A 21088-nucleotide genomic window follows, 5' to 3' on the forward strand; every position below is an offset into this window, starting at 1 on the left:
TGGTACTCTCTACTCTGCCTTGAGTCCTGGTAGCCTCTGGCCTTGAATGTCCCAAACATGCTACCCACTCAGTACATAATTGGTTGTCGGATTCCAGAAGCTGACAGGTTAACAATGAAGACCAACCATCACAAAGAGCAAGTGGAGTCTTTTGGGTCACTCTCAAGGCTCAGATCTGTTCGTGGAAAATCTTCTTCTAACCTCAGAAAATAGACCTCAGAGAAAAACTCCTGGGGGATTACCAAGCCATATGGATCACGCACAAGTGAAGTCGATGACCATTTATTTAACACGAAACCAAGCTGTGGTTGAGAGTGCCACAAAAACGTTTTACTTCTTAGGTATAAGTATAGAGAGATAAGTAGATCAGAGAGCCATGTAGGACTTCTGTTACTGTTTTACAAGTGAATTTGTCACACAAAGTGAAGAAGGCAGGAGGAATGAAACTATGAGACACGAGACTGTGAAACAGCTGTAAACTAAGCGGTAATAGAACCAGAATGCAGTTAGTGAGGGAAAATAATTTAGAGACCCCACTGCAAAATAGCTGAGAGCTGAAGAACTAGAGACACAAAGGTGTGGGTAAAGGGGAAGAGTTTCGAGAGAGGGACATTTGAGGTTGAGATTTCAGAGAGCTTCCATGTTATTGTTGGAGGTAAAGTTGGGGTTGGTCTTCAAAGTAAATGATTGAAACGGACGAATGTCTTTGGATGTAAGGAATACAAAGAACTGACAGAACAGAAATTTTTAGTACATTCTAAGACAGCCAAAAATGATAGAAGAAATATGATGAGAGGCTCTAGGACTCAAGGCTAACATTATCAGTAAATAAGGGGAGGTTCCCAGAGTATTAACAAATGATAGCTGTGAAGAGAATAATTGAATAAAGAGGTATAATTTAATAAAGCAACTTTCAAAGATAAATGGAATTTTGTATATATTAGTTGGGACTCATGGTTAGAAAGTCTCAATAGATAAAAAGATGCAGTTCTGCCTTAAATTCTGAACCTTTCATTACTCACTAATTATTTTTATTTTCATGCAGACTCCTACAACTCATCCAAGAGCAGCTGGTCGAGAAACCAAATATGTAAGTATCTTTCTAACTATTCTTACTGCTTTTTCAATGGAGACCTGTACATATTTTAAAGGGAACTCAGCTTTACAGCAATTATAGTAGAATTTGCCTCTCATAAATGGAACGGGGCAAGATGCTATGATTGGGCAAGACACAGGAAATCAGATCATGTCAGGTATAGAGCAGTAAGTAGTCTGATAACTGAATTCCTTCTTAAATGAATTATTGTCTGATCTACTTAGCCATACAAAGCATAATTGTGTCACACATCTTTTGTACCTTCTGGGTTTAAGAAGTAGTCAACTCATATATGCTTGGCGCATCAAGGTTAGTCCTCATCTAAAAGAATCTCCAGTTTGATTGAGTGACTAGCTTGTTGTTTTCCTGTGTTAAAACTAGCAGGTAATTCAGTGTCTGTTTATTAAAAAATCTTAACCAGGGATCTGGAGAGATGACCGAAGGGATGAGAGCACTGGCTGCCCTTTCAGAGCACTCAGGTTTGTTCCCAGTGTCCACAGCTGGATGGACATGCAGCTCCCTAGCTCACAACTGGCTGTAATCCCAGTTCCAGGAAATCTGATTGTTTAAGTTATTTTTATAAAACTCTATTTGTTTCTCTTAGCTTAGTTCTTAACCCGGTTATCACACAGGTAATTGACACCCTTCTACATTTTTTATAAGGCTTTACAACACAACCTTGAGCAGTTTAAGTCCATTCTTAACCCTCTATGTTATTTTGACATACTTCCAGCAAACATGCCAGCGATATTCACACTTTGTAGCTTTCCATGGCTCCAGCTCCTTCCTCCTGATCTTTCTTGGACCTCTGTCCTGGTCTGAATACCCTGGCTGAATCACCTACTTTTTCCTCTATCTCCTCCTCCCCTGGATGGCAAGAAGCCAGTCCTATTCTCTCCCCTACTCAGTGACTGGCTGTAAGCTGCTTTCTTGGCATACCAGGGGACAGTTTGAGAGCAGTACTTACACAACACTGAGACAGAAATGAGAATCTAAGCTACACAATAACCTTATGACTATATCTGATGTTAATTTTTTGGCCCTTGGCAGGCAACAAGTGCTCACATGGCACACCTGTATACACTCAAACATGCACATATAGATAAAGAATCTTAAAGAAGAATATTTACACTAACAGAGATGTACGTGAACTCATACTCTTAATTTGAATGACGCTGGGCTGGTTTAGTACGCTATGCACATAGACCATTACCCATTACTCTCACTCATTTCATGATTGCAATCCTCATCTGACTCTGTACAAAAGTATTCTGCCATAAATGAGACAGTTTCTTAGCAAGTATTGAGCATTCACCCCAAAACAACTCATTAAGCCACTCCTTTTACAGCACACACTGTTTTCTCTGTTCTGTAGTTTTCATCGTTCTCAAGGATAGTTATTAAATATGTATCATGTGTCATGCCATCCTCATACTTCACACCTTCCCGCCTTCATTTGGTTCTCTTTAAGGCTAATAATAAGCTCAGTGAAACTAGTAAATTTTATCACATTCAGGAAGTGACGTTTACATGATGTGGCTGGAACATGGTTCTGAGCATTTCCTGGAAGCGCTCTCCATCGGTGTTCATTACTATTGGAAGCCCTTGGGAGGCATGCTCTGAAAGATGTCAGTAGGCTAGACTCGGATGGAGACTGCTGCTTCTGTGGAAGAGCGCTTTCCTGGGCCTTCATTTTCACCGGGGAGTGGTGATAGCTTTCTCATTTGATTAATTTAAAGCTTACATAGTCCTTACGTGAAAAGCGCTTAGAGCAATCCTAACACACTGGAGCGATCAATCATAATCTCTCTTTCTTTCCCATTCATTTTTGCCTTCATCTATACCCCCTCCCGCTCACATCTGTCTATTGTTAGAAGACTAGCAGCCTCATGATTCAGGTTCCTTGATTCTGAGAAAGAGAAAAAACTCTCTTTAAAAAATCTTTATTCTCTTTATTTATTTATTTTTTTTGGAGGGGGGTGTGAGGTATGCATTCTGTGGTCATAAGGACTGGTCCCAGAACAAAACAACTAAACTCTTTTTCTCACTCAACTTTCTCATCAATTGCTGCAGTTTCACAAAGTGTTCTTGAGTAGGCCACCTTCCAGGCATGTTTGGCAGCTGCTAGTTTCTAGCTAACCACACCCTGGGGGAGGCATCTTAGTGTTAATAGCGGCTGGGATAGCTCTGGAAGGGCTGCTTTGATCGCCAGAGATTATTTTAAATCATTTTTTTTAAATTTTGTGTTTCTTTTGCACATTCAAGTGCCTGTAATAACTGCACTTGTGTGGGAGTGGAGACCGGAGGATGACGTCATGAGTTTCTGAAATCACTTTCCACTTTATTGACCACAGCAGGGACTCCCGCTGGAACTGGGAGCTCGACACTTTAGTTTGTGTAGCTAGCTAGCTGTCTCTTGAGTGCTGGGTTATAGGCGGCTTGCTCTGTCTGGTGAGGGTACAGGAAGGGCTGGGGTCCTCAGACGCACACAGAAATCATTCTGCACATTGTCATCGACCCAGGCCCTTAAAAGGTTCTTTGTTGTTAGACCCCATCAAAGATTGTTTTTCATCCCCAGAGCTTGTGAGAGCAGTTGAGTCATTTTAAGTTAACTGTGAATCATTAAGGCAATTCAGGCTTAGATTAGAACAAGCATAACTTTGATTCTCCTAAGATTCGTGACCTTAAAGTTTGTTTCTTGAACAAGAAGCTTTGGTTTTTTTACTCTCTTACAACATAATATTGTAAAAGTGTGGCATCTTAAATATGTCAATGTCTTTGGAAGATAATGTCTTTTGGAAGAAAATCTTTTATAATGACAGGTAAAACCAGTTCTTTGGTGTCAACTTTTAGACAGTTCACACTTGCCAACACACAGCTGCTGTTACGGTAATTACTAAGTGACAGCTGATGCATTTACTCTGAGGAGAAAATAATACAATTTTAAGACAGAAGTTCAGTTTAGCTTTAGGCCGTCCTCTTATGTCAACTATCTCTCTTAAACTCAATATATTCTAACTTAAAAAAATGAACAAGGCAATAATTCATTTTTGAAATTTGACTATAATAGATAAAACACATGATGTTTCATCAAAGTACAAATTGAATAGTTTTTAGTTCATTAATTTCTCATTTTAGTTTTCTGTCATGTACTGTCAGGGCAACCTTGAAAAGTTTGTAGATTAACGTTTTAGTACTTCACTCTGTTGGGTAAATTAGACACATGCACTGTAATATATATGCTGAGACTCCTTGTTTTATTAACTTTGAAGAGAGTCCTAGATTCCGTTAAAAAATGAGGGTCATGTAGTTCACCAGCCCATGAACTACAGAGAGGGCAGAGCCAGGCAGGATTAAAGCCAAGAAGAGAACTGTGTTGCACTTGAGCAGGTTTAACTCCCAACTAAACTCCTCATTTCAAATGTCATCCGGGGATCATTAGTAATGGAAAAACTAATTATCATTTCCTAACTCTGCTGGCCAATTTCCTGCTTTTAATTATTGGTTTGGCCAATATTTATTGAACATCTTGGACAAGTCAGTGAGACATCACTAGGGCGAGTGAAATGGACACAGTGGTAAGGTCCTCACCTCTAAGATGCAAAAGGCCAAAGGAGGCCACAGCAAGCAACTAGCACAACACATGAGCTACTCATGTTCTTACAGAAATAGGAGAGGACGTGCTAGAGAATTGAGTGATATTAAAGGAGACAGAGAGAGTGGGAAATTCCTGATTTATCAGCATGTCAGGATGCTCACGGGATTTCCAATCGTCCTGTGATGATTGTAATAGCTTAATTGAGTAATAAGGCCTTTATAGATAATTATTCTATTTGGGTCTTGGGTGGAAGGCTTCCTTCTTAGAAAGAGAAGAAGAAAAGTGGTGGAGAACAAGAGGAGGAGAAGGGAGGGGAGGGAGGAGGGAAGTAAGATAAAGGAATGAAGAGAGGAAAGTAGAAGGGAAACTAGTAGACCACAATGTTTCTTTGGCCCTTATTAAGTGTCTTACTATCTTTTACAGTCTGTTTTAGGATGAGTCTGGATCAATGAAACTCTCATTCATCTAGATTAAAAGTTACTTATTGCTTCTCCCAAGGTGTGCTTGAATTAAAGGCCATTTTAAAATAATTTAGTTGAGATATCTTAAGTGTAATAGAAGCAAAATAGGGCTAACAACATATTGACTATGTAGTGTTACATGTATTCTGTAGGACCAATAGGTCAGTTTATCAATAATTATCAAACAGATGTTAAATTCAGCAATAACAGCTACTGGCAAATAAGCTTTCACTAGTTCACTTAAACCATCTATGAGTCCTATGAGGTGAGCTTTATTATTACAAAAACTTATCCCCTCTTCTTCTAGGGCTGGGAATCAAACCGAGGCACTTGTATATGCAGGGCACTGATGTACTACTGAGTCAAACCCAGGCACTTGTATGCAGGGCACTGAGGTACCACTGAGTCAAACCCAGGCACTTGTATGTGTAGGGCACTGATCTGCCACTGAGCTGAATCCCAGACTTCATTCAGAGGCGATTCTGTCCTCTGTGTGAAATAATAAATCTTATATTAAGACACTACTTCTGTTTTCATTCAATCTCTTGGCTTTGGAAGGAATTTTTTTTCTGCTTTGTCTTTATTATTTTTATGAACTGTCACCTGCATAAATCTATTTCACTCATGTAATTCAAAAATCATAACATGCACTCTTAATAAGATTCAATCTTAGAAAATAGACTATTTGTGCTTCTAATGAATTTATCAAAAATCCTTGATTTTTGGAGTAACATTCTATTTGATGATAACTTATTTTATGAACTTTTTACATTTCATGAATTACTTTTAAGTTCCATAAAAGTAAATGGTACAACCTTAATAAATATATGATATTTTATAGGTAAAAATCACTTTAATGAGCTTGAGGGTCAGAAAATGTCATTACAGTGGAGGAATATTGATTCCTAAATATCACAATATATTGAAAAATGTGTCAGATCTTATTAAGAATATTTCCCACTCTATACACAGATATTCAAATAAAGGTCATCTTCTCTCATTTACACAGCTCACACATTCTCCTTGTTGCTATGCTTGGAGGCGTTGCTATGCTGAGGTGACTCAGGCACTGCTCAGCAACAGGCATAGATCTTAGGGGAAAGGGTACCCTAAATCCCACCTGGGGTCCAGATCTGCTGCTAGAGGCTGAGGCCAGGGGCTGATGAGCCATAGGAAGAGCTGCACGCAATGGAGACAAGAAATCCCAGGGTACCGATTATCTTCGTTTTCCTGTCCAGATGTGCCTCTGCAGTGCGCATGCGTGTGGCCTGGGCTGAGGGAGGAGTAGAGGTTACCGTCAGTCTCTGCTCCACTGGAGTGAAGAGGACAGAGTTGGTTCTGTGTCTTACATTCACGAGAGGATATATATATGTTGCAATTTTGGAGTTTCTCCAATATCGGTCCCAAGGAAATGGAGCTCTAGTGACTAAAGGGCCTGGTGGCACTTTATGACTTTGGTATTATGCCTTTAGGAAGCAAAATTAGTTTCTCTAAATCTGTCTAGCACCACAGGGGTCCCTGTGAAGTCATTTGTCTTTCAGTGACAGTCATATTTTCACTTTATAGTCTTCACTCTTTTAGTTCATATGTAACCTAACTGTAAGTAAGGCATCCTTGCACATGCTCCCATTGTCAGCACATGGAGGCTGGGGCAGGAAGGCCAGGAAGTTGAGCCCACCTTATGCTGTAAACAAAACCCAGTACACCCCAAATCCAAACTAACCAAACAAATGATATAACTAACAGTCTTTCCTTGATGTTAACAATGTTGTAACCTTACTGAAAATGTGATATACTATTTTTTTAAAAAACTGTATATGTTCTTTAATTGACAAATAATTTTATATTCATGGAATACAGTGTGATGTCTGAAGTGTGCATTCATTAGAAAACCTTTGGTCAAATTAATCAACATGGGATATGACTTTCTCACATACTCTGGTGCCTCACCTTTGACCATGTCCCCTGGAGGGGGAGACCTGGTGGCACTCAGAGGAAGGACAGCAAGTTACCAAGAAGAGACTTGATACCCTATGAGCATATACAGGGGGAGGTAATCCCCCTCAGGAACAGTCATAGGGGAGAGGAATAAGGGGAAAATGGGAGGGAGGGAAGAATGGGAGGATACAAGGGATGGGATAACCATTGAGATGTAACAAGAATAAATTAATAAAGGAGAAAAAAAAGAATATAAAAAAAAGAAAGAAAGGTGCAATGGACAACAGACATGGTGGAGTATGTGCTGTTAACAGCTCTGTGCACACACTTAAAAGCTTGTGCAGAGCATAGAGCTCATGTTAATACTCTTGACAAAATACAATTTAATAAAAAGAACCAAATTAAGATCAGGTGAAAGGGGTGAAATATAGGAACCAATGGTGAAGAGATAATATTAACAAGCTCGCTAAAGAAATTTGAAAACAAATTATTTCTGTTCAGAGACTCTTCCCATTCTTTTAGTATAAATATGTTTTGAGAAAATTCTGCCTTGTTTTTTATTTTCATGTAAGTAAACATAATTAACAACAGTAGTGTTGTGTTTAAATAAAATATGGAGTGAACAAGCAAAAATATTGTTTAACCTTGAAGAATCTTTGGCATCATGTGATCGATGGTGCTTACATTGTGAAACAAGAAGAAAAGCAACATATATTGTACTATGTGAACTAAAGTGCAGAGGACGTGTGCCACGTTGCTCCAAAGAATGATTTCTTGATGTCATGTTTTTTCAAATTTCTTTATACTTTTCAATACCCTACAATGAACATGCATTGTTCTAGTAAAATAGTTAAAATACCTAGAAACACACATGTGATTCTACCAAATAATTAATTTCACTAATATGCATCATATTTATATTTTTAGGCAAATCTTTCATCAACATCCTCTACAATGTCTGAGAGTCAACTGGTATGTATCTTATTCTATATGGTTCACCTGCTTTGAACATTCTTAGCTCTCAAGAAATCTCGAGGAAAAGAGAGGGAAGAGATAATACACTTGCTCACTTGTCTAACAAAATTTGCTGATGTTTTCATAAGGCCACACGATGGCTGCATTTTTAGGTGGCTGATAATAAGGCAACTTATAGACTGTAACTACCGTTAGTTCTAACAGTGGTGTTACGAGAGATTGAATTGAGTCACAAGAAAATGAGATTTGAATTCAGAGATCGTTTCGTGATGAAAGGGATCCAAAGCAGCTCAAGGAGAGCAAAGAAGGCAATGTGGGGAGCTTCTGGATGAGTGGGCTAGAAGGAGACAGCCACACGTGGGAATGAACACGTGGATGGTCTAGATCTATGCCAATCAGTGGAAAGATATCGTGAATGACAAATGTAACTCACACATGAAATTTTAAAAAATTACTTAAAGTTCTTTGAGATTATAGTATGGCTGCACAATTTTTTCCCTCTTTCCCTTTTCCCCATCTTAAATCTTCCCCTGTTTCATCCCTCAGCTCTATCAAATTCATGGTGTTTGTCTTAAATTTTTATTACATACATATTTAAAATTTTTGTAGTCACTCTATTAAATTTTGAGGGAAACAAATGAACCAGTTTCAATAACTGGATGCACATGCTAGATAAAACATTTCAGTAGAATGTTGATATATTTGTACATTTTTTTTTAGGGAGCAAAGTCTTTGAAATGGACGAAGTATTTACATATTTATCAACTCTCAATTCAACTATTTGTACTTATCATATGAGTTGAAGGGCCAGTGGTTTGCGCTCTTGAAGGCCTCAGCAGTGCTGGAACTGTGATGAGCATTACAGATCTAACCTCTAGAACATGGCATTTTAACCCACCCCTGGTAGAGCACAACTGTACCCCAGGACCTTGAAGGCAGAGGCAAAAGGAACAATATTAGATCCAGGCTAGCCCTTGATGCCTGCAGAATGTGAGACTAGTCTGGGCTACATGAGACTGTGGCTTAAAGAATAGAGACAAACAAAACTGTTGGGTAATTTAGTAATATTATGCCCCTAAACATTTCAGCCTGGCCCATCTACTGGCTTGTTGTCATCGCAAGTATGCAGCTCCAAAGAGTCATGACTTCAGCTCTTAAAATACTTGCATTCTGGATTTGGGGTACAGCAAAGCAGTGAAGCAACTTGTCTAGCATCCATGAGACCCAGGTTCAATCCCCAGCACTTTAAAACACAAACAGAGAAAAAGAGAGAGAGAGAGAGAGAGAGAGAGAGAGAGAGAGAGAGAGAGAGAGAGTGAGAGAGAGAGAGAGAGAGAGTGTGTGTGTGTGTGTATGTGTGTATACATTTCCATTGTTTATTCTAGGAGTCAAATGATGAGAGACTATTTGGGGACTCTTTTTTTAAAACTTTTTTTTAATTGAAAAGTAAAATCTTTCATATTACATCTCAATTGCTACCCCATCCCTTGCATCCTCCCATTCCTCCCTCCCTCCCGCTTTCACCCTATTCCCCTTCCCTATGACTGTGACTGAGGGGGACCTCCTCCCCTTGAATATGATGCTAAAGTATCAAGTCTCTCCGAGTGCCACCAGGCCTCCCCATCAAGGGGACATGGCCAAATATGGGGCACCAGAGTTCGTGTGAAAGTCAGTCTATTTTGAGGACACTTACAAGACTCTCCTACAATATTAGCTTTTCTTCTATTAACCATCAAGATAGTAGATAGCATATGGAGAGGAATCTCCTACCTGTACGTAAGAATAAGTACTGTGCCAGTCTGAGAGATTTGATTGAGGCTCATAAGATAGCTAAAGAATTTTCAATATGGTCCTGTAGAAAATTATATTACTTTACCCCAAAGCCTTAGCTTATTAAGATCCGAGAAACCACTTTTACAGGCGGGATGTAGAGGCTGCAAGGGTTTAAGTAGAGTATCTAAGACCGTAGCATTAGTATTCACCCTTGCTCTGTTGGTTTTCCAAAGGAATCACTATTATTGATCTTTAACTAGTTCAGGGGTCTTAAGAAACATCTGTTGAGTAAATTGGGAAATGGGCCTCTGGAGAACTGTGGTCTTCATTGTCCACTTCCAGAGTCTGGCTCATGCTGACATTTTTCATTGTCTGCTAAATGTGATGATTCAATTAAGAGGTGCAGACAGGGTGCAGAGGGTGGATGCAGTGGGGGCATCAGGGACACTGGAGCCCACTGGGAAGCGCTTCCTTAGCATATTAAGAAGAGCAAGAGTAGAAGGATCCAGAGGGTCCTAGAAACCTACAAGAAGAACATTATGATAGGAAGATTTGGGCCCAGGGGTCCCGCTCAAACTAAGGTACCAGCCAAGGACAATACAGGCCGTAAACTTCAAACCCCTACCCAGATCTAGCCAATGGTCAGAACATTCTCCACAGTTGAGTGGAGAGTGGGGTATGACTTTCTCACATACTCTGGTGCCTCACATTTGACCATGTCCCCTGGAGGGGGAGACCTGGTGGCACTCAGAGGAAGGACGGCAGGTTACCAAGAAGAGACTTGATACCCTATGAGCATATACAGGAGGAGGAAGTCCCCCTCAGTCACAGTCATAGGGGAGGGGAGTAAGGGGAAAATGGGAGGGAGGGAAGAATGGGAGGATACAAGGGATGGGATAACCATTGAGATGTAACAAGAATAAATTAATAAAAAAAAGAATGAAAAATTATTGAACCCAACTAAAACACAATAAATATAAAGTTTTTATATATATATAGAAGAGCAAGAGGAAATGGAAGAGAGAGGCTCTCAGGTTGAAGCTTTGATGAAGCTTTCCTAATTGTGGAGCTGAACCATCTAAGTATTAATAAAGGTGGCTATGTCCTTTTTTCTCTGCTTAGGAAACAGTGTAGTTGGGACAAGATGGGTAAGCTCTGTTTGTTTATTTTTATTTTACAAAGGGAGCTAGCCCTTTTGCTCTTGAAGTTCCATACCATCTCAAATCACTCAGCATTGCTCAGGATGAGCTGCTAAATCTGCAGAGCAGACCTTAAGAGGTTTAGAAAATAAACCACATGACCACAAAGAAGTAAACGCAAATGCAGCTTACTGGAACAGAATAAAAAAGAGCCTTAAGCCGGTAGTTACTTTGTCCCTGGTTCCGAGAGAGCCAGCTGCTGTACCCTGCTTTACTGGGCATGACTCATCTTTCTGAGGGCCCTTAAGTCCCTGTTGTTTAGAAAGGCTTTTGTGTAGAACTGATGTCTTCTTTAGGCTCAAAGGCAGCTTCTCCTTGACCAGTTTTCCTCGACACAGCATCTTTTGGAGCCGCAGCATTCATCATGTACGCCTCCTCAGCTGTGACTCATGCTATTGTCTTTTTTTCCCATTGAAACAGTTCAATCGGGTCAATCTGTTTTGTGTATACTCCACAAAACAATTCTTGAGCTATGGGATGTGATTTGTAATATTAAATCCCTGTGTTTAGTTTTATAGAACTGTTATGGTAGTTGTAAAACTTTTAAAAATAAAAATACAGCAAGTAGATGTTTCCATGAGTTGTCTTGGGTACTTACAGTTGACATATTCTATATACATGCTATATTTTTAAATATGCATTTTACCTTTCATTTTAAACAGTTTTCTTTACAAAGTTTTGTCATTAATCTTCTTATTGGACACACATGATCACTATGTGCCATCTCAGTTATCTCAGGGTATAAAAATGAACTCTCTTTATTCTCAGGAGACTTAAAATATGTTAGAAGGTTTTGATATCTGAGATAGTTATTTGAAGGGAAAATAGCAAAAGTATTTGATTCAAGTACTTTCTAATGAATTAGACTCAGTTACCCTTTACTGATTGAAAGAGTGAATCATTACATAAACAAATTAGATAATGCTTCTTTTACCTACCATGTATAGTCATAGAGTTTGGGTTCTTACAAGCTTTTTATTACAAAGTTTCGAAGGAAAAAATCAACTGCTGAATGGTGAGAAGATGGGAACCAACAGACACAAGTAACAATCATGTTACTTTAAAAATGTCTTGGTCTGTCAAAACAGTTGAGCTTCTTGCAGGTTCTCAGTGTTTGCTATGTGCTGCTCTACTGTTTTTTTACTGCTCTGTGACTATCTTATGATTAGAAAACAAACAAGCAAAAGATGTAAGAGATTTGAAAGCTGGGTCCGCCTTATGTATTTTGTTGCCCATCTTATCTCCTTATAATTCACTCCTGTAGCTACAGGCAACCTATCATCCCATTTGTTGAAGTAATTAATTTAGGAAAGATGGTGCTCTAAGAAGCCATCACTTTAAAATGTTGGCAACAAACTTGCTAGGTCACTGCTGGCAGTAAATCTAAAGCTTTGGTCTACAGCCAGAGGCAGTATCAACTTTCTGTCATAGACTTATGATCGTTAAGTTTTCAAGGCTGAAAAAAATTATCTAATTTCATGTGTACTAGTAGCAGTGCTCAAGTGAAAATGTACAAGTGATGGATTATAAATACAAATAAATAGCAGCTATACACTAATGTCTTTCAACTCCTCCAATCATGTGATTCAACTCCCAGGACTCTATTCTTTCTGTCTCAGACATTTTTCCTTGAGCATAAAAGAGAGTGAGATGTGGTGTAAGCCTGTCTCACTCCTCATTTGTATTTTCCAGAAATGGTATCCTTTAAAAAAAATAATAAATGCACGTGTGAGTGTCTCAACCTGCATGACTTTGGCATTGGGATTGACCTAACTGGAGTGACAAAAGTAGAGAAATGACAGGCACACATACTGAAATGCTGGGATTGAATGGGCCGTACACTCTGATGGAGACACTACAGTGTCAGCTTGGAAACTCAGTGCATTGATTTTATTATCTACAGAGTGAAGGAGGAGGTGGCAGGTTCGCTAATCTCTGTAGGAGACTCTGGGGGGTGGGGAGCAAGCTCAGGCTGCAGTCCTCCTGGAGGAGGAAGCTGCAGTTCCTACTTCCTGCACGTGTTGTCAACTTGCCATACTTGTACCAGGGGAAGGTCTTGCCGTTGATCTGAGGCTGACCCAGGGAAGGCTTTGCCATTTTTATGAGCCTGACTTGGAGAAGGACTTGGAGAAGGGTCTGAGGTTTTAGGGTCCTTGACATAATTTATTATCATGTCATAATACACACTCACTCAGGGCTCCATTCGCTTTCAACATATGAGTGAGGAGTACATGTGTATGGGATGGCACATAGATACATGTATGTATATGCATATTGTGGCCAATGTAGCACCTGAGGTGTAATTCTCAGAAATGCCACCCGCTTCTTTTTTGTTTTTTAAATTTTATTAATTTATTCATATTACATCTCAATGGTTATCCCATCCCTTGTATCCTCCCATTCCCCCTTCCCTCCCATTTTCCCCTTATTTCCCTCCCCTATGACTGTGACTGAGGGGGACCTCCTCCCCCTCTGTATGCTCATAGGGTATCAAATCTCTTCTTGGTAGCCTGCTATTCTTCCTCTGAGTGCCACCAGGTCTCCCCATCCAGGGGGCAAGGTCAAATATCCCACCCACTTCTTTTGAGATAAAGTTTCCCAGTAGCCTGGAGCTCACCAATTAGGCTAGACAGCTAGGTTGGACAGCTCCAGGGACCATCTTGTCTTCCCATCGTTTGACTTGGATTACAAGTGTAGGCAACCATGGTGGCAATTTCATGTGCAGCATGGGGAATCGAACTCAGGTCTTCAGAGATCTTTGGCTTCATGGAGTTTGTTTTGTGTCAGGTAGTTCAGGACAATAAATACACACACACACACACACAGATGTCAGATGGTGGCAAGTGTTGCAGGGTTGTAGAGATGAAAATTGTATGCACATGATCAGGAAAATTCTCTTTTGAGGTGGTGTTTGAGCGGATACTTGAAATAACATCCTCATATAGGGAAGAACAAGTGAAAACTCCCGGAGGAGGTCCACAGAGGGCCAGTTACAGTGCTGTCTAGTCAGGGAGCCAGGGTGAGTGTACAGATGTGAGGGGTGGAGCATCAGAGGGAGCCAGGGTGAGTGTACAGATGTGAGGGGTGAAGCATCAGAGGGAGCCAGGGTGAGTGTACAGATGTGAGGGGTGGAGCATCAGAGGGAGCCAGGGTGAGTGTACAGATGTGAGGGGTGAAGCATCAGAGGGAGCCAGGGTGAGTGTACAGATGTGAGAGGTGGAGCATCAGAGGGCAAGGGAGAAGAGAGAAGACAGGGGAGACGAGGCAGTGCAAGAATTTGTAAGTTTGAGTGAGAAGGACAAGGGCTAGGAGTCTTTAAAAGATCCGTTGACATGATTTGCACATGAACTGAGTGACATTATTTGGAAGTTGAACGACATGATGTGACCTACACTGTAGTTATTCTGTGGATGACTTGGTGGGGCTGTGAGTTCTCTGAGTTGGAGCTGCGCTGTATCCGTTGACACTACAGTTTTGGTAGAGCCTAGGTCTCATTTGACGGAACAGGTCCTAACAGCCTTAGATAGAGGCATCTTCAGAGTCCACAAACAGGCGGTTTCTTTGTGAGGCACCTCAGAAGGTTCACATCTAGAGTTATTTTTTTCTCAGTCAACTTGTCACGTTAGCCAACACTCTCCATCTTGAACCCCGTCCTTTCTGTGGTCTGAGCATGAGCTGTGCGAAAAGACCCTTTCAATTTTCCCACTTATTCCAGACACAAAATTACAAACCCTCACTTTCTGGCATAACTGGAGTGATGTGTATCTATCTGTCAAAAGTCTGTTTATTCTGTGGATTCTACAAGTGACAAGAGGCCCTCTCTTGATGGGTTTAGTTGTTGGGCAGTGGCAGTCTCTCAGTAACTTATTTTTATGGACTCCTCTAATTCGGTTCATCTAATTCTCTTTGTATTTGTTTGCACACAGACTTAGAAAATTAGATTTGCAAAAATTAAGGAAATCCTTCAAGAGAACTCCTACTTGATGTTCAAGGATAACAGATTACATTGAGCAAAGAGAAAACAGAGATGCGGAATTTGTAAAGAACAGCCTGTCCTTCTTCCACAGGAGACAAAAGACCCTTATAAACAAATGTGTCTGGAATGGCAGAGCAACTTTCAGCTAGGCAGCACATTTGACAGAAGCCCTGGTCTAGTTCCTTGTGCTTTTTACTTCACACAGAAATCATCTATGGATCTTTTAAAGAGCAGACTTTACTTCGTATGTCAAGGATGTCTAAGGTCTGCCCTGTGTTAAACTAGGTTCTCAGGAGATGCTCATAACTTCATATATATAGACCCTATTCTGAGTGGCAAGGCACTGGGAGACTACTTGAATGGAGCTGTTAGTTTATGTGCAGTAATGCTAAGTTGAGGAAATAAAAATTATATTATCATTTGACAGAGAGAAACAGCATATCAGGAAGAATAGGAAGGAAGTTACTGTGGAAGAGCCTCCTGTGTGCTCATGCTAGTCCTTGATGCATCATGTATATTAAAGGCTTTCTGAGGTGTATTTTGGTACTGCATTTGGGTGATGGATTTTAATACATAGAAATAAGGATGATGCACATATGTTATGTGGTATCATTCCTGAAGAGACAAGGAGATTAGGAATATAATGTGGCACTACCCACTATCAAAGGCACAGTTAAAGATCAGAATTTTAACCCTTCATGAGGTTTGCTATATAAAATGATTTCGCAAGATTTTGTTGTCTAATACCTATGTTACAGAAGTGAAAATTATTTCCTTTCACTCTCCTTATCCTCCTATCATGCTTTCGGAGTGGATTGTTAATTAAATCTAGACAGTAAAAAAAATTAAGACTCATTGGGTGGTGGGATGGGGGAGGAGTGTGTGTGTGTGTGTGTGTGTGTGTGTGTATTTTAGCAGAGTACACACCCACACACACACACACACACACACACACACACACACACATATATATGTATATATATGTATATGTATGTATATAAATCAGAACTTAAAAACTTGGAGTTTTAGCCAGGTGTGGTGGCGCATGCCTTTACTCCCAGCACTTGGGAGGCAGCAGCAGGCAGATTGCTGTGAATTCGAGGCCAGCCTGGTCTACAAAAGTGAGTCCAGGATAGCCAGGATTGTTACACAGAGAAACCCTGTCTTAAAAAAAAACTTAAAAACAAACAAAAAACCCCAGCAAAAAACAAAAAACAAAAAACAAAAACCTTGGAATTTGATAGTGTTCAAGGAATATTTAGAAGATCTAGTGGGGAAAAAGGGAAATTAGGAACTATACAATGACTACTCAAAAGCAATTTGAAATATAAATGAAGAGATTAATTCAACTTAAACAGAACGAAAAATGTAAGGACTTCACTATTAGTTGGATGTTATAGGGAAGCCGGTGTTTTACACAGGTTTTAGTTTTCCTCTATTGTTCTTTCTGTCGCCTAAGTACAGGAACAATTAAAATTACACGCAGGATGATCAGACCAACTGACCTAAATTTAGATCTCGGTTCATATATTAACTGTATGACTTTTGGCCTTTTTTCCTTTTTTTATTAATTTATTCTTGTTACATCTCAATGGTTATCCCATCCCTTGTATCCTCCCATTCTTCCCTCCCTCCCATTTTCCCCTTATTCCCCTCCCCTATGACTGTTCCTGAGGGGGATTACCTCCCCCTGTATATGTTCATAGGGTATCAAGTCTCTTCTTGGTAACCTGCTGTCCTTCTTTACAGCTCCCACAGTGTTTGTGAAAAATCAATATATAAACCTTAGTGCTTTGATGTGGGTGAACTACGGACTTAGGGTGTCTGGAAGAATGAGATGCTATTAGCCACCAATGGCCCACAAGGGTGTGAAACTGGCAGTGAATTTTGCAGAACAAGACAAAGAGGCATGGGTTACCCTCAGCCTGATTTGTGGTGTACAATGATCCCAGTTTTAAACTGACCAACAGTGAGAGAGTTTGAAAGCTATGACAAAGGCCATGTGACAGAGAATACGAGTGAAGACATCGTCTGCCTGTTTCTCTCCCCCCATCCCCCCGCCGCCCTGGTTTGCACTTGTAGCTATGAAATATTGACAATTATACCAGGTTATGGTACAGAAGCAAAAATAAAAACAAAGAAAGAGGCAGTGCAAAGTTTAAGGAAGAGCGATTTGTGACAAGCAGGGTGGCCCTATAGAGCAAGGGTGACTCAGGTGCCTCCTGCAGACTAAGCCTGATGTGCTGTTCTTAGTAACAGTAAAAGGTGGAAAACCTCACAGCACAGTGGAAACTGGACACAAAGCTGAGCAGTCATCTGGTAGCGAGGAGACCACCATATCCAGGAACACACAGAAAGCCGACAACGTACAGGCTGGCGCAGAGGCATTGTGAGGTAATAGTAACTGACTGATAGCTTAGTATTTCACACCCTCAAAGCCTCCTTCCTTTTTTCTATTTCTACATTATTTTAAAGTGTGTGTGTGTGTGTGTGTGTGTGTGTGTGTGTGTGTGTGTGTGTGTGTGTGTGTAAGAACAGAGGAGGACTGCTAATGGGAATCAGTTGTTTCTTTTTACCACGTGGGTTTTGGGGATTGAACTCAGGTCCTCTGGCTTAGCAGCAACCTCCTTTCCTCTCTTAGCCATCTCAATGGCCCCAAACGGTTTCTTTTCTCATCTCATCCTGGAAGGTGTTGGCCACAAGGCACATAGGCTCTAGGCCAATATAACTCAAAACACCTTCTTGCAATGCAGAAAATGAGACAGGCACATTTCTCACGTTTCTCTGGCGTGGGGATTCTCTACCATATCACGTTCAGTTAGGCAGTTTCCCCTCTCTACGTGCTGACACCTTCCTTAAACTCCTAAATTTCTATGTTGGTTTAGGCACATGGAAGGTCATCTTGATTTTCCATACTGATTTCATAAACAAAATGGAGGAAAAGGAGTATAATTAAGGAGAAATTAGCAGGTCATCTCATGGAAAAGAAAGACATCTGTACAACACAGGGCCATGGTCCTGGCACCTGGCATTAGCATTGGAGTGACACGCTCATGCTGTGCACTTGAGGACACTTGCTCTCACGCTTGCTAAATAGCTGGATACCACTAGCTTATTTTTCTCCCTGGAGATAAAGCAGTTTCTTAAGTTGGAGCTATTTCTCAGCCTGGAGAGAGGAAACACTTTCTCAATCTGTATTTCTTCCCTTGGCATATACGTGGAAAACAGCTGGGGAAATAGCAACTGAAAGAAGTATTGCAGAGCGACATTTATCCAAGACTCTAAATACATCAAATGCCTTACAGAGCAGAGAGATAGATGTAATCCCCTAAGGCCCAACTTGTGAGCCCCAGGATTGACTAGGCGGTGTTAATTTACAGCTTTCCAAGAGGAATGGGATTGACAAGAAGGATTGTGGGGGGGGGGGAAAGCTTAAACAAAGAGTGGTACAATTTCCCTTTATTGAATTTTCACTTGGCACGATTCAAAATGTATCAATCATCTTGTGTCATGTGACAGTGTGACAAGATTTTACGCTCTGTGAAACATTTAGACATTTTTTTTCAAGAAAGAAACCCTTTCCTTCTCATATTGCCATTGGGTACAAATTTATGAGTTCCTAGCGAGTGATGTGGTAGCTGAGGATGTTCTGATACAGGCGACGTCAGATGGAACTTACTGTATGAGGAAAGGACAGCCTTAGGGAGCATCAGGGCACGAAGCCCAGCGAGGCCCCTTGACTGTTTTGGCATTTAATTCCAGTGCTTTCTTCTTTGGGCTGCAGCTTCATAAAGCTTTTTTCATTTCAGCAGAACTGCCTATTAATTTAAATTAGGGCATCTTATAGAACCTGCTTTGATGCAAAGTAATTGAAGGTAACTCAGATCTCACTATCACATTGTGGGGAGGTACAGCCTCTGTTCCATCTAGACCCAGCTCTGCTGTACATAATATTGGCTTTGCTTATACATAATTTGGGTGGTATGTTTTATATTACAAAACAGACACTCAAAGAACATTTATCAAATGAAGGGGATAGAAATGTAGCTGGTATGGCTTTTCAGTTTTAGATTATGATGGTAGATCTTTATAACTTGGTTGCTTAATCAATGAACTCATGGACTATAATTTTTTTTAACAATTATATTGACTTTTATGAATGGCTACATTGTTAAAATTATCTCATTTCTAGACTGTCCTATCCATTACTTTAAAGTTAAATAAATTGCTTTATTAAAAAAGTATTCTAAATTAAAAAGAAATACTGTGAGAACATTTGGGTAACAATAATAATGATGCTTACTCATTTTAATAGTATTTTCCCTCTCTATTTTAAAAACATTTTCCTTCATGAAGACTAAGCCTGGAGTAATTCGCCCAGTACCTATAAAATCCAAACTGTTACTAAGAAAGGAGGAAGAAGTTTATGAGCCCAACCCCTTCAGCAAATACCTTGAAGACAACAGTGGCCTGTTTTCTGAACAGGTGAGTATGCACATAAGGAAGTATTTCATATTATGATAAATGCCTACATAAAGAACAATATCATATCAAATGCAAGAAAATGTATTTACTGGGGTCCATACCTGTTAATAGAAAAGGTTATTTTGCATACAAATAGAAATTATTTATCCTTCAAGGGTGCTACTTTGAAGCATCTCAAAATTTTTCCTAAACAAAACAAAACAAAACAAAACAAAACAAAACAAAGACCGAATGAGCAAACCAAACCAACCAACCAAACCCCCAATATCTACATATCACAGTGCTGTGTAGGAACCTACACTGTTCATCTTCAGACCTCATGAGCATGCTCTGGATGGCCACATGGCACTGAATTATTATTTCTGAGTCTAGCTTATATTTGAGAATGTATGATATTTTAGATTTCTTAGAGTTGGAAAAAAATCCCAGTGTCCAGATTCATATTAACATAGTATGTTTGAGGAGTGATGCAATTCTACTAGCTCAAGAATGCTAATTACTGTATAGGACTGGAGACATTTCACTGCTGTGTGTAGGGAAGACATGCTCTATTCGCATTTAGTGTGCTGAACGCTGCAGAAGGGAGAAAGGAAAACTGTCAGTAGAAACTTTCCATAATGAAAGAAAATATGGCATTACACATGCACATAATATAAAACTTCAGAGCCTAGAGAGGTAGCTCATCAGCTGAGAGCACTCACTGATGCTGCCGAGGACCCAGGTCCAGTTTCCAGCACCCACATGGTGTTCACACCTGTCTGTAACTAGTTCTAGGGATCTTATGCCTCTTCTGTCTTCCTTGAGTATTGCATGCATATGTGCACTTACACATGTTACAAGCCGAACTCTCATGCACATAAAAGAAAAATAAGTTTAAACATTTAAATGTATATGCAACTTCATTTTGCCACCACAGAGTAATTGTACAGCTTTACTTGACTTATTTAGTGCAACATATAGGCATGGGCTGTACTTTTTTGTTCTTAAGAATTAAGTGGATAAGCAATGTGAAACAGAAAAAAAAGTTTCATAAAATCAGAACACATAAACTCATTACGTTTTATAATGTGTAGTGGATATATTCATAAAAGAATGTGAGTATAATATAGTCTTTAAAAGTTTAATTCAAAGGTCATAGCTGGCAATATTCTTAAAATGTAAATTACATTTTTATTTGTAAGATGTAAGGGATGTTTCTTGTGCCTGGTATTAGCTCTTTGACCCCAGGAAGATTGTTTTCCCATGGCTTCAATTTCTTAATATGTGCAGTAAGCTTTGAGGATCAAGCCCTTTTCACAGGTCATTTAAACTCCAAGACTTGGGTTAATTTAAATCATTGCTTAACCCTATATGGCTCTGAAGTCTTTATGGAGCCTTGAAAAAGTTGGTTATATATGCTTTTTCACGAACAACCATTGATTTTATTCATGTCCAGCTGTATTTCTGGCCCCACGAGAGGCTGAGGTGGTACAACCTCCTGATGCATTAGTTCAAGTCCAGACTCGACAGCACAGTGAGATTTCGTATCAGAAATGAGAAGAAAATTAAGATTAAAATGTTTCCCAGTTCTTTATGTTCACTTTGTGA

The 21088-nt window shown here is 39.8% G+C and overlaps 1 protein-coding gene across 24 annotated transcripts in view; it reads left to right on the forward strand.

Annotated features, from left to right (window-relative positions):
- The window catches only part of MLIP (muscular LMNA interacting protein), a 265468-nt gene that overhangs the window by 195046 nt on the left and 49334 nt on the right, over positions 1-21088 (forward strand). For all 24 annotated transcript variants that reach the window (XM_084752855.1, XM_084752868.1, XM_084752848.1 and 21 more), the window contains 3 exons: positions 1046-1090; positions 8021-8065; positions 19373-19501. In XM_084752855.1, coding sequence (XP_084608981.1) covers positions 1046-1090; positions 8021-8065; positions 19373-19501 — 219 coding nt within the window. The remainder of the gene's footprint in view (positions 1-1045; positions 1091-8020; positions 8066-19372; positions 19502-21088) is intronic.

This window comes from Acomys minous (genome assembly GCF_964271855.1).
Source record: "Acomys minous genome assembly, chromosome: 13".
In the NCBI taxonomy this organism is placed as follows: domain Eukaryota; kingdom Metazoa; phylum Chordata; class Mammalia; order Rodentia; family Muridae; genus Acomys; species Acomys minous.